Source organism: Neopelma chrysocephalum, unplaced genomic scaffold (assembly GCF_003984885.1).
Source record: "Neopelma chrysocephalum unplaced genomic scaffold, ASM398488v2 Primary Assembly neopelma1_147, whole genome shotgun sequence".
Lineage (NCBI taxonomy): Eukaryota > Metazoa > Chordata > Aves > Passeriformes > Pipridae > Neopelma > Neopelma chrysocephalum.
The window spans coordinates 7,377,817-7,389,734 of record NW_020897809.1 but is presented as its reverse complement, the minus strand read 5'-3'; the positions used below and the strand labels follow the sequence as shown (position 1 = coordinate 7,389,734).

The 11,918-nt window shown below is 49.4% G+C and overlaps 1 protein-coding gene across 3 annotated transcripts in view; it reads right to left on the bottom strand.

Annotated features, from left to right (window-relative positions):
* Nucleotides 1-912: 912 nt before the first annotated feature.
* CHST13 (carbohydrate sulfotransferase 13) overlaps nucleotides 913-11,918 on the bottom strand; it is a 30,573-nt gene continuing 19,567 nt past the window's right edge. For 2 of the 3 annotated variants that reach the window (XM_027700359.1, XM_027700360.1), the window contains exons 2-3: nucleotides 5,652-5,734; nucleotides 913-2,236 (exon numbers count right to left, since the gene is read on the bottom strand). In XM_027700359.1, the coding sequence (XP_027556160.1) occupies nucleotides 1,391-2,236; nucleotides 5,652-5,717 (912 nt within the window). In that variant the 5' untranslated portion in view covers nucleotides 5,718-5,734 and the 3' untranslated portion in view covers nucleotides 913-1,390. Of the gene's footprint in view, nucleotides 2,237-5,651; nucleotides 5,735-9,811; nucleotides 9,832-11,918 lie in introns of those variants that run through there. The other variant, XM_027700361.1, reaches the window with a different exon arrangement.

The window sequence follows — 11,918 nt, the reverse complement described above, 5'->3', positions numbered from 1 at the left end:
ATTTCTGCGAGATCTTTAGTCCAGATTGGGAGAATCAGTCAGACTGCCAGGATCACCAGCAGTTTCATTTACTTTTCTTTTTCATTGCTTTGCTAAACCCAATCTCCAAATGCAGCAAGCAAGGAGGGAGTGTCAGCATGTAGGTGCCAATCAGAGGCAGAGAGGAAAAAGGTTAAGATATAACAGCTGAAAGTTGTTAGATGGAAACATTGTTTTTGAAAGAGCCTGAGAGCACTGTAATTTTATAAAACCTCCCATTGTATTGCACTAATAAGTCAAGTGTTTGCAGTCAAGCCAGCAGACACACTCTAAGCATCTATTACCAGTGTGTTTATTTACAAAGGCAGTCACCAAGCCAAAGCCAAACAGAAAAGAGGGAGGACTGAAATATGGTTTTAAAGAAATACAGCTCCTTGGACTGGTTTTAATTTAAAATCCTAGGGCTAGGTTTGTCATTTTCTTTTGTGTTTCACCCCATCCTCCCCTTTTTTAATTCAAGGAATGGTTGTCCAAAGGCAGCCAGGCAAAGGGTTGTTTCCCTCTAGGTGTCTCTCTCCCCGTTTTTATCCTCAATTTTTTCTCAAATACACACACACACACATGCACACGTACACACAGACAAACAGACACAAACACACAGAGAGACTTTTCTGCTTTTGGAGTCAGCAGAAAGCACTGTGGACCTGCTGCAAACATGTCCTCTCACTCTCTTTGGTGTATTTTGTATTCAAACTGAGAGCATGTAGAGAGGAACAAAAAAGCCCTCCAGGTATTGTCAGGGAGAAATGTGTGGTCAGAGTGACACATCTCTGCCTTCTCCAGCAATGGGGGATGGTGGGGGAAGTGGGACAAGGATGGAGGAGAACAAGGCAAATGGGAAAGGTGGGAGCAATTTTCAACAAAAGGAAAAAGTTACATTAAATTATTGCTTTATTTCTGGTTCTATGCAAGTCTCTGACACACTCCACCCTGACCCCCAAGACACCATGTCTGCCCCTGAACAGCCCAGTAAGGAGGAGAAAGACCTGAAGGGATCCTGCCCAAAAAAGGAGCCTTCCCAAGACTTGGATCTACGGAGGAGTCTCTTAGTTAAAAGAAAGTCCCCAACCAAGGCAAGCTCTCCTACCCAGCAGTTTCCAGTCCCACCACCATTCCCTGTAGATATTGAAGGGTGGGAGGGATAGGAAAGAAAAAACTCCAGCCTCAGTGTTTTGAGAGGTGTCCTCCCTCCAGACCATACATGAATAAGGCATCGGGATGTGGAGCAGACCCTAGTGAAAGGGTACAGAGAAGAAGTCAACCAAGAGATGAGCACAAGGTGGGAGGAGAGGAATTGTGGCAAGATGAGAGTTATCCAGCTCTCCCTCACCTCTCCCCACCAGCCCCTGTCTCATCGGATGCGGAGGTACGAGGGGATGGAGTAATTGAAGAGCAAGTAGTCCATTTTGTATAAATTAAAGAGTCTCCTTTGGTAGAAGGGGTTAATGCCCTGGAAGAACTGGGCCGTCATGTCGTCCGTGGTCCTGGTGGTCTTGGATGAAGCTGGGAATTTGACGGTTGTGTCGGCCCCAATCAGCTGGAGGATGTAGTTCGCATCTTCGGCCAAGGTCTCATACTTGCCCACCACGTCGTAGTGGATGATGCAGGGGTGGCAGAGCGAGTGCACCCGCTCCCAGTGCTCATTGAAGGGCCCCTCCTTCTGCGTCCGCGGATCCAGCAGGTAGTAGACGAACTCCTCAAAGCGCACGTCGTCCCCGCGCTCCAGGGCCTTGTCGCTGGGCTTCTGCCGGTGCCGCCGGATGATCTTGGTCCCGTAGTGCTTGTGGAAGGCCTGGTTGTAGGTGAGGGTGAACTTGTTGCGGTAGGCTGAGACCAGGCGCTCGAAGGGCTCCCGCACGAAGACGAACTTGAGGTAGCTGCGCAGGCGGTAGTTGATCTCGGAAACGCTGTACTCGGAGAGGGTGCGCAGGTTGGATGGGACATGGGCCTCGTGGGCGGGGATTTCCAGTGGGTCCTTGTACTTGCCTTGCCCTGTCAGGACCATCATCACCCGTTTCCAGTTAGTGCAGGCCACTTTGGGCACGTAGCAGTAGAGCAGCCCATGCGTGTCATCCACCACCAAATGCCGCAAGTCATCCCGCTGCAGGAGGCGCCGCTTGCGGGTGTAACGGTCGCAGACGTTGTTCAACGTCTCCCGTCTCTGACGGTGAACAGCCTGCAGTGTCGACTGCTCAAACTGGGGAGAAAAAAACCAACAGAGATGGTCACCAGTTTGCCCAAGATAACTGTGGCCTACACACAAGACTTGGCCCACAATTGTCTCCATTCCTTCCCCTTTTCTGGGTTTGGCAGTCACCCATGTAGGATTTTTGGGGACAGCATTGACTTTGAACACAACTTGATTCGGTGCATTTAATCCTTGGACAGGCTGGGGGCAAAAGGGAGGACAAAATATGATGAAGAGCTGGGTGAAGATACAAGTCAAAGGGGGTGAGGGAAGAACAGGTGGTGCAGAGAGGGTCAATAAGGGAGTATCTTTTAAAAGCATTCCCACACGCACTGACCTAAGGTGTTCTCCCTTACACCATGCACGGCCTCAGGGGCAGACACTGCAGCCTGTTTGCTGGCACAGGGCCCCTCCTGCTGCTCTGGGGCGTTTCTGCGTTGCACTGACACCTACACCCGCGGGCTCACTGTGAACACCCCACCTAAGAGTGGCACACACGTTCAGGTATGCATGATGGAAAAGGCATGGATGTGCTGCCAAGGAAAGGCAGAGAGGGAATTGGTCTTTAACGCTGACAGTCCAAGCCTGGGGAGTAGGTGGGGAGCTGGAGGTGAGGTGGGGTGGCAGGGCATGATGGAGAGGAGCAAGGGGCTGCTGCAGATAGTGGTGGGACCCTTTCTGATGGCTTTGGGTTCCTTCTACTGAGGGACTTTTTCTACACAGGCCATTCCAATGCTTTAGCCCTGGTCACAGTTTCCTTTGTCACAGGGACGAGGAATTGAGACATGGTCATTTATCCTTTTTGACTCTTGCATCAAGGCATGGTAGCTGCTGCACTGGCTTCTGAGGAGCCCAGAGCCCCCTAACCACTGCCCAGCTGAAACCCTCCCTTCAGATTTGGGGATGTGACCTTTCCTGTCACGGTTTTCATCAGAAATCCCAAAATGTCATTAAAACATCTAGGGAAGGAAAACCATTTCCAGGAAGTCAGAAGAGGAAGGTCCCCTCCTCCTCCTCCCCACTCACTCCCTGTTTTGCTCACAAGGCTTGGGAGGTTTCGTGTTCATCATTGCTGGGAACAGCCTTGTCTGGGTGATGACCGCTAACGGCTCCACCACGTGCTGGCCAACCCGGGATGGCTCTGACCCCGCAGGGCTCTTGCTCTGATGCTGTGCAATTACTGCCATGTTGCAAAACAACGGGGGGTTCCTCTTTGGGGTTGTGAAGACAGTCCTGTCAGTGTCCCAGGGTGCCACAGCAAACAGCTCTGCCAACCACAGAGACGTGGCAACCTCCAGATGAGGGCAAGGGCAGGCCGTGTCCTTGGTCCCTACATCCTTGCTGCTGACAGCTGTCACTGCCTAGGCACGCCCTTTGCTAAGGTTCAGGTGCGCTCTCACTGCTCCCTGAGGGACTGTAAGTTGGTTTGGGAGGCACCAGAGCCTGGGAGAGGCAGAGTTTGCAAAGCTCCTTAAAGAAGTTGGGATACTGAGACAAACTGCCCAGCCCATGAATGATCCAGCGGACTTGTCTCCTTCAGAGAGGCTCTAACACCTGGGAAAAAAGCTCTTTCTGCAAGGAATGAACCACACTCAGACCCTTTTAGATCTCATTTCCACAAAAGAAAGAACCTTGTCCAGGTCACCTTAGTGACTACTTTCTCCAGGAACTTGCATGGGCAGTAACCTGAGACAGGGGTAGGAGAAAGCATCCCATCCCTGCTCCTTCCAATAGGGGGATGATAAGGGAAAATGCTCAGATGGAGGAAATGCAGGCGAACAGATGCTAACTGCCACCAAAATATGACTCTGACATTGTTAGCTACTTGGCTATGAAGAAAATACAGCACCTAGGGAGGTGATAACCATAGCTGAAGAGGCATTCTCATGGTACAACGTCTTGTGACACAGCCAAACCTTTCAATAGAAATTTCTTTTGTTTGGAGCCTCCTTGTAGCCTCTTAAAACTGAAAACTCTTTTTGCAAGGGCTTAAAAAAAAGAGTCATTTTAACAATGTGATTTTTTTCTCAGGTGTTTTTCCCTACACTTGCATAATTCAAAGCTATTGGACCAGAGAGACAGACAGACAGACACTGTCTGCAGGCATGGCAACAAATAAATGTGACTACTTTTCAACAGCCGCCCACTGGAATAAGTGCACGTCTTGCAGTTATTTCAGAGCAAAATTGTTCCCTTCATTTCCTTCTCTTTAAAAGCCAGGGAAATTAAGCATGACTTTTAAGGAAATAACACCATGACATTCCAGCAGCATTAAGGTTTGCCGGCAGCGTGGTCGAGGAAGTCCATATTTGCCATTTTTCAGAGAGCAAATGTACTTTGGCTGCTTATAGGCATAAAAGCATCAACCTAGACAGTAACACAAAGCATCACATCTGGAGAGGAGATCCAGCTCCACCTGCATGGGGCAGTGCTGATGGACAGGGATGGCAGCCCACTGCAGGGACCACCAGCATTGCCCTATGCCCTGCTGGAGATGACAGCCCCATGGACACGGGGAGATGAAGGGCACATTTGGTGGCTGGGGCATGTGGCAAGGCCCAGCCTGTTGCCCCGGTTGGAGGGTGGTTTCCTGGAGGACTTCCTGCAGGGAAGCTGTGGGCGAGGATCCCTCTGCAAAGACAAGTGTGGCTGCATGAGGGGAAAACTGCCCGCCCAGAGGGGAAACGCAGCAGAAGGAAATGAACACCTTTTGCAGTTTCAACCACAAACCCCACTGTGAAGGGCAAGCAGGACACCTTCCCTGATTCCAGCTGGGATGCAAGTGCTCCCTGCTTCAAACAGCGATCATGGCTTGTCCTGCTGCAGACCCTTGCACAGGGAGGGACCCATTAATCCCACAGGGAGGGGAGTGATCTCTGCCCAGGCTGCCAATTTTTCAGGAGATGTAGCCGGCACAACTGAGGCTGATAAACAGGCCTGAGATGTCCCAGGATTGTAAATCCCTCATGGCTGAGTCCATAAAAATATATATTTAAAAATATTTATATATGCATATACGTATGTGTGTGTGTATATATGCAGCACCCAACGCAGACACATCTATCAATTATTAGCTCAGAAAGGGCAGCAATGATGCTCTTTCCCTGCTATGACAGCCCAGAGTTGGCTTTGAATTCCTCAGATGGTGAAATCTCCCAGGTTTGCCCACCTATGGCTCAGCCCACTGATAACGAAACCATTTGCCTGAGTGCCAGCAAGGGCCATGAGCGGTTTGTATCAACAGTTACTGCCCAAAGCAGTGTGGTCTTGTCTTTTGGACACAGCCAGAGGTTCAGATGTGAGGACCCTGGGGGTGGTTGATGATGGCACAGCGTCCTGCACACCAGAGGGGTGAAAGAAAGGGTCAGTGCCCAGCACTCCACTCCATCTTCACCCCACCATCTCCATCTCCCCTTCCCCTTACCTGGTAACTCTCATACAGGGCCTGGAGTGGGCTGCGACCGGCCTTCCCCTGCCAGGTGGATGTCATAGCTCCGTCTTCTGCAGCTGGAAAAGGAGTGAGAAAAATCAGAGGGGTTGGAAGAGTCTGCTTCCCTCACCTTCTCTGAAGATGCTCAAGTTGGAATAAGGCAACATCCCCCAAGAAGAGACAAATCCACCTGGTTCTGAAAGTGATGTTCAAGCAATGCTTGTCCCTCCCTCTTACATTTTAACAAAATCTGCAGCTAGGATTCAAAAGATCCAGACCTAATCTTTAACAAATAAAAGACCATAAATAAAGATTACATCTTGTTACAATTTCAAGAGCAACTGGGAACAGTTTGATCCATATACATTTGGGAAATGCCACTGTGTGCCGGCTGCATTGTTGAGGGAATGACACAGGAGGAGACAGGACTTCAGTCAGCATTGCCACAGCCCTGTGAGGGATGAGATGGCATCTGTGCTTGGCAGAGGGAAGGGGCAGATCCAACACTAGCAGCTCTGTGCTGAGCCCCCCCAGACTCAGAGTTTGCACTTCCAGGCTCAGAGACATGGACAGTAACAGAGAAATTGGTCAGATGCTTTGTCTGACTAGTAAATCAATTTAAGTTCATTTTTGCTATTTATTTTTTTTCTTCCCTTCTAAACCAGCACCATCTCCTCTGGTGTTTGAAGCTGAAGACAGCCACCCAAGCAGTTGTTGCCCCTTCCCTGCCCTGCAGATTGGCTAGTTTCATTGCAGAGGTTGATTTGCAGCAGCACCAAACCCAAGGCTGGATCTGGCCAGGCATGAATGTGGCACTGGACACCCAGTTGGTGACAGCTGCTCAAACTCTCATGCTCATAAATTATGTAGGGATGCAACCACCTTCCAGGCTACAAAGCATCTGCTTCAGCTGCCCTAGAGACCTGCTTCCAGCACAGCATGAGCAGAACCATGTGGCCTGGATATCTCAAACCTAATTCAGAGAGCCAGCCACGGCAGGAGCACAGGTTCTCATCTGCAGTAATACCTTCAAGCAGCTGTCCCACAACTCACTCTGCTCCGTCTCTGACCCTCCCTGTTGGCAGAGGATGTCACAATAGTTTTCACATGAGGTTTCTAACCATGGGGGTTGTGCAGGCCTAGACTTGGCTTCCACGGAAGAAATCACACCCATGAGTTTTAAAAAGAAAAAGAAGATGTTATTTCTGAAGGGGATGATAGGAACCATTGTTCAGGAGATTGTGGCCTGGGAGGCTCTTCCAGTCCTCCAAGTTCCTGGGAAAAGCATGTGACACGAGCCATTTCTAGCAACATGAAGGTTTCTAATAGAGGGGTTTTGCCTGACAGTTTGAGGCTCTGGATCTTTTTGTTCACTGACCATCACCAAACAAAACCAAATTTGTTATACAAGCCCCAGATGGGATGTGTATAACCGAAATAACCAGTAGGAAAAATCCAGATCCCATCTCCATTTTCATGTGCTTGTATTTTGCTTAAATGAAAAATGCTCCAAAACACAAAGTAACCAGGATCTAAGCTAAAGATTATTCATTCCTGGAGCTGCAATTAGGAGGAAGTGACTGCCTGACCTCACAAGATTTCATCAGCAGTGCCTGAATGCTTGCGTGTCCGTGGGAAATGACACTTCCTGCAGGACTGGATTGATCAAGATGTGACTCAACGAGAAGCTACAGTTTCTTCCTCAATCCCCTGTATCAGTTAGCCCACAAGAGGCTGAAATGGCATCTATGCTAATGAGAGATAAGCAGAAAATCCAACGTACAGTGCTGGGCTGAGACGCTTGTCCCAGAGGGGCCTCGTTTCACGTTTCCAGGCTCAGCCCTCTGCAAATGACAGGGAATGAGATCAGCCCTGAAAACTCAACTTGCTGCAGCTCAAATCTGCGAGCAGAGACCATTAAACTTGAGTCTCTTTCCTGTCTGGGCCTGATAAACTCCTGTTCGATGTAGGAGAGTGACCCCACTGTGGGCTGTCTGCAGGGCCCTGCACCGCAGCAGACACTGGTCCTATATTTAGTAAAAACAAAGCAGAGGTGTTTGTTTTCGAGATTAACATGTGCATCAACCAGAACCTTTCTCACTAGGACAGAAGCAAATCCTGGGTGGTTCAGGCTGACTTACAGCTGCTAGAAATGCAAATAGCTCGTGCTGGTGCTGTGCAAGGGGGTGTGGAAACGTCCTAGGGAAAGGCTTCAGTGTCTGGTGCAGCGTCAGGTCATGGCCCTGGAGGAACACTGGCTCAGCAGGAGGCTGTTTGGGCTGAACAAAAGGCAAATCTGCAGTACAGTGGGGAGGGAGCAAAGGTTGGGCAGGTCACATCCATGCTCTGACCTTTCAGTCCTCTTTTCTTCAGAGGAACTCGCCTGGCCAGTGGCTGCTGCACCTTGCAGGACTCTTGCCAATGGCCCCAGCAGAAATGTTCCAAAATAGATTTCCTCCAGCCTTTCCCCAGCGCAAGACCTGTTAGAGAACGAGGCATCTTCTCTGGTTAGCAGCAAACCCCCTGGGATCCCTGCTATGCTCTTGCTGCACAGAGTTCCAGAACAAAAGGGAAAGAGGAAAAAAAAAAGTAAAAATCCCCTGTCAGGCTGCTCCCGTGCAGCTGGAGGAGGCCTGGAGTGCTGAGCTGGCAGGGGGAAGACGCCGGCACTCCACACTCACCGCATCCTGACGGCTTGTGCACTCCAAAGCCATGACACCATCCCTGCCGGGGCACTGCCAAACCCTTCAGAGTGTCTGGCCCAGTGGCAGGATTTTACAAGGCTCCACTGTAGGAAGTCTCCCCCCTCAAAAACTGTCTGCTCTCACTACACACAGCGTCCCAAGGAGAAAAGCAAACGGGATCCTGGCTGGGCCACAACAATGACTTTTGAAGCCAGTGTTAAGCCCCACGGCCAATGGGGAGATGCAGCTGCAGCCCAGCACAGCTCCATGAGGCACCGGTGCATGGGAGGGCAGCAGTTGGTGTGCGTGTGTGTCCCTTGGAACCAGAGTGTCCATTCTCTGCAGGGCTGGGTCAGAGTGGCTGCAGCGTGTGTGTGAACAGAGAAAAGCCCAGGCTGCCTGTGCCCAAAGCATCCCAAAAACATGTGGGATGACCTGGCAGAGCTACACTGGCCATCACAGTGGTAAGCAGGCCAGGGTTGCTGTGATCCTCTCGAGCCAGTAGCAGGCTGTAGATGGTGATTAGCAGAGTCCAGCCCCACTTAAATCAAGCTTTGTCATCTAACACAGATCTGCCCCATGACCCCAAGATGTGGTCATCCCTTGTTCATCGTCTTTCATCATCTTTCAGCCCCGAAACCTGTAACATCACTGCTCATGCACTCCTCTGCCAGTCCTCCCCTGACACCAGACCCTGGGTCCTCATCATGCAGCTCTATAAACACAGCTCAGGCCTAAGCTGAACACAAACCCCCACTTCCCCGGCTGCCTCATCCCAACCACCTTATCACTCAAAAAAAAATCCCACAGCTTGTTGCCATTCTGGGGTTTCTCCCTATTTTGGGACTCCAGTTTGGGAAGGCCGGGGAACACTGAAATAAACGACAGTGTTGAGGAGGGAGTATCATCCGAGTAAATCAATGGTTTGTGCTGCATTTTGGCACCATGGCCCTGAGTACAGCAGGATATTCCATCATGGAGGAGCTGCCAAGATCTTCACATCCTGGCTTTTCTCCTGACTTTACAGCTTGTTACTGAGGTTCCCAGATTCCACCACATGCAGTGGTAATGCTTGGAAATTTAGCATTGCCACAATTGCATCTGAAAGCAGCAACGTTGCTTAGCCAAGGCATATCAACTTTCTCAAGGGGAAAAAATATCAACCCTTGGCAGCTGCTGGATCACTATTTGGGTAAGAAGTATCAAAACAGTGCATATCTGTGATGCAAATCCAAAATGTTTTTCACTGAGACGGGCAGAAGGAAGTATCACATTTGTCCTTTGCATCTTCAAAGTGTGAGACAAGGGAATAGCAGTGATGCAGAGCAAGAGAGCAAAATTCCCATGCTAAGAGACCCTGACCAGAAATCACTGAATGAGATGAGCCTGAAAGGGAGCTAAGGCACATTTTTGAGTCTCCTGTGCAACACGTGCTTTCAGACTTTCCCTTGGAGCTTAAAAAGGCATCACGTGTCCTCCCTCCTTTCCCCCTGCAGCCCAGATTTTAGTGCTGTGCCATCACAACTGAAGTTATTATCTTGCAGCGTGACATCAACGCAGCAGCAGGATCTGAGGTTTCAATGACTTGCCAGCTCTCACTGGAAAAGGGAACAGATTTTAAAGCTGTGACTATTTAGGTGTACTGGCTGATTACAAAGACAGCCAGACGTGTGAGGTGAGGGAAAGACTGGATCATGCCCACTCCAGACTTCTGGAAGCACCAGTGAAAGAATTTGCTGTTTTGGCTGCAGAGACCCTTAAGAAAGGAGGGAGGTTCTTTCTCTGCAACCACAACAGCAAATCCAGTGCCTGAGTTGAAAAGTTTGGCCAGGAGACAGGATTCAGGCAGCGACAAGCCTGCTAGGCTGACATCAGCATTACCCAGGCTTTAGAAAACAGTCTGAAGGAAAGAAAACAAATAGAAGATGTGGGTGCAACTGAAAAATAAATAAACATGGCACTTACCAAGCACAGCTCATACCCAGGCAACCTCGCCTGTGAATAAAATAAGCCATTTCTGTAGATCAAGCCTATGTGTCAGATCTTCACCCAGATAAACATAGTACATGAGATAAGACACATCACAGGAAACAAGCACTTCAGTGGAAGATGAAGTTTAAAAGGAGAACTGTAAAGGACATGAGCAACTAGAAAGCAGGTGGCACTTAAATGAGAAATACTGGGCAGATTTCTAGTAAAATATCTCCCAGATTGGCTTTGGGATTAATACTTTGGGAAGGACTTGACACAAAAATAGAAAGATACTGATGACAGACAAAGTGTTGAGAAAGGTTGCCATGGCAGGGAGAGACTGAAACACCAACAGGGAAAGTTCATCCTGGACCAGGGGAGTGGAAATTTAACAGGATTTAATTTCACAATGTTGGAATTCAGCTATGTCTTCTACTTCACTGCTGGAAGTGGCAGGAGGTCCCAGATGCATTAGTTCTGGGCTATCAGCTGCCAGTGTGACAGTCATAAAAAAAGGCAAATGAAGTCCTGAAACATATCAGGTGAGGTATTTGCCATAGCAAAAAAAGCATGAATACTATTATCCATAGCATTGGTGACCCCCACCTGCTGTGCACTGCCAGCTCTGCTCTCCTGGGACAAAGGCAGATCCAAAGCTGCTGAAAAGGTGCCAGGTGATCCCAGGACTTGCTGCCCCATGAGAGGCTGCAAGGGCTAGATGTGTGTATGAGCTGAGATGGGATGTGATTATACCCTGGGAACAGGCCAGCAGAGAGTAGTGGGAGGTGTTTCACATGCAGGACATCTTCCTGCCCACTTACTCAAGTGTCAGATAGGAATAGGTTTGGAAAACTCAGACCAGAGGGACCCAGTGGCCGAGACAAAACAAGGAGGCATCCCAACTCATTTTGGGCTGGAGGATGAAGATTTCAGGCATTTTCCAGGCTGGACCCCAGGGCCATGAGGAGCCAAAAACTCCACTTGTGGTCTCCAATACAAAACACTGGAGAGGGTTAAAACCTGGAGGAGATTCAGTGGTCTCCAGCCAAGGGAAGTGAAGAGACAGCACATGTGCTTACACATGAGCAGGCACCCCAGAGGCCCTGAGGAGCTAATCCTGACCCCACCGTTGCCTCCCGCTGCTGTCTCACAGCCCCAGCTTCACTTCCTGTTGTGTCTGTGCAAAACCTAAAAAACCAGAAAAAATAATTGTGGTGCATGAAATGATCAGTGTTAATTACAGCCTGCGACTGCCAACGGGTGAGTGGGGTAGGTGCTTCTTTGTTCTGCAGGAAGACTCAGTTCTCAGGGCAGACCCTCTTGGAAGGGGATGTTCTCTCTCAGACCAGAAAAACACTCCAACCTCAGAGGAGGTGCTATTATTTATGAATTCTGAACAGAATATAGGAAAAGATACTGGTGATGGGAACTGTCTGCCTAGAACACAGGGCATGTGTGCAGCTGAACTGCATTCCTGGGAGAAGGAAGAGTTTACAGTGGGAAAAAAATTACTATATTACCCCTTTTTATCAGAAAGGGAAACAACACCCAGAGGTCTGTGATGTAAAGGGTTCAGCACTTGCTTTAAGTCAGTCACTAGAAGAGC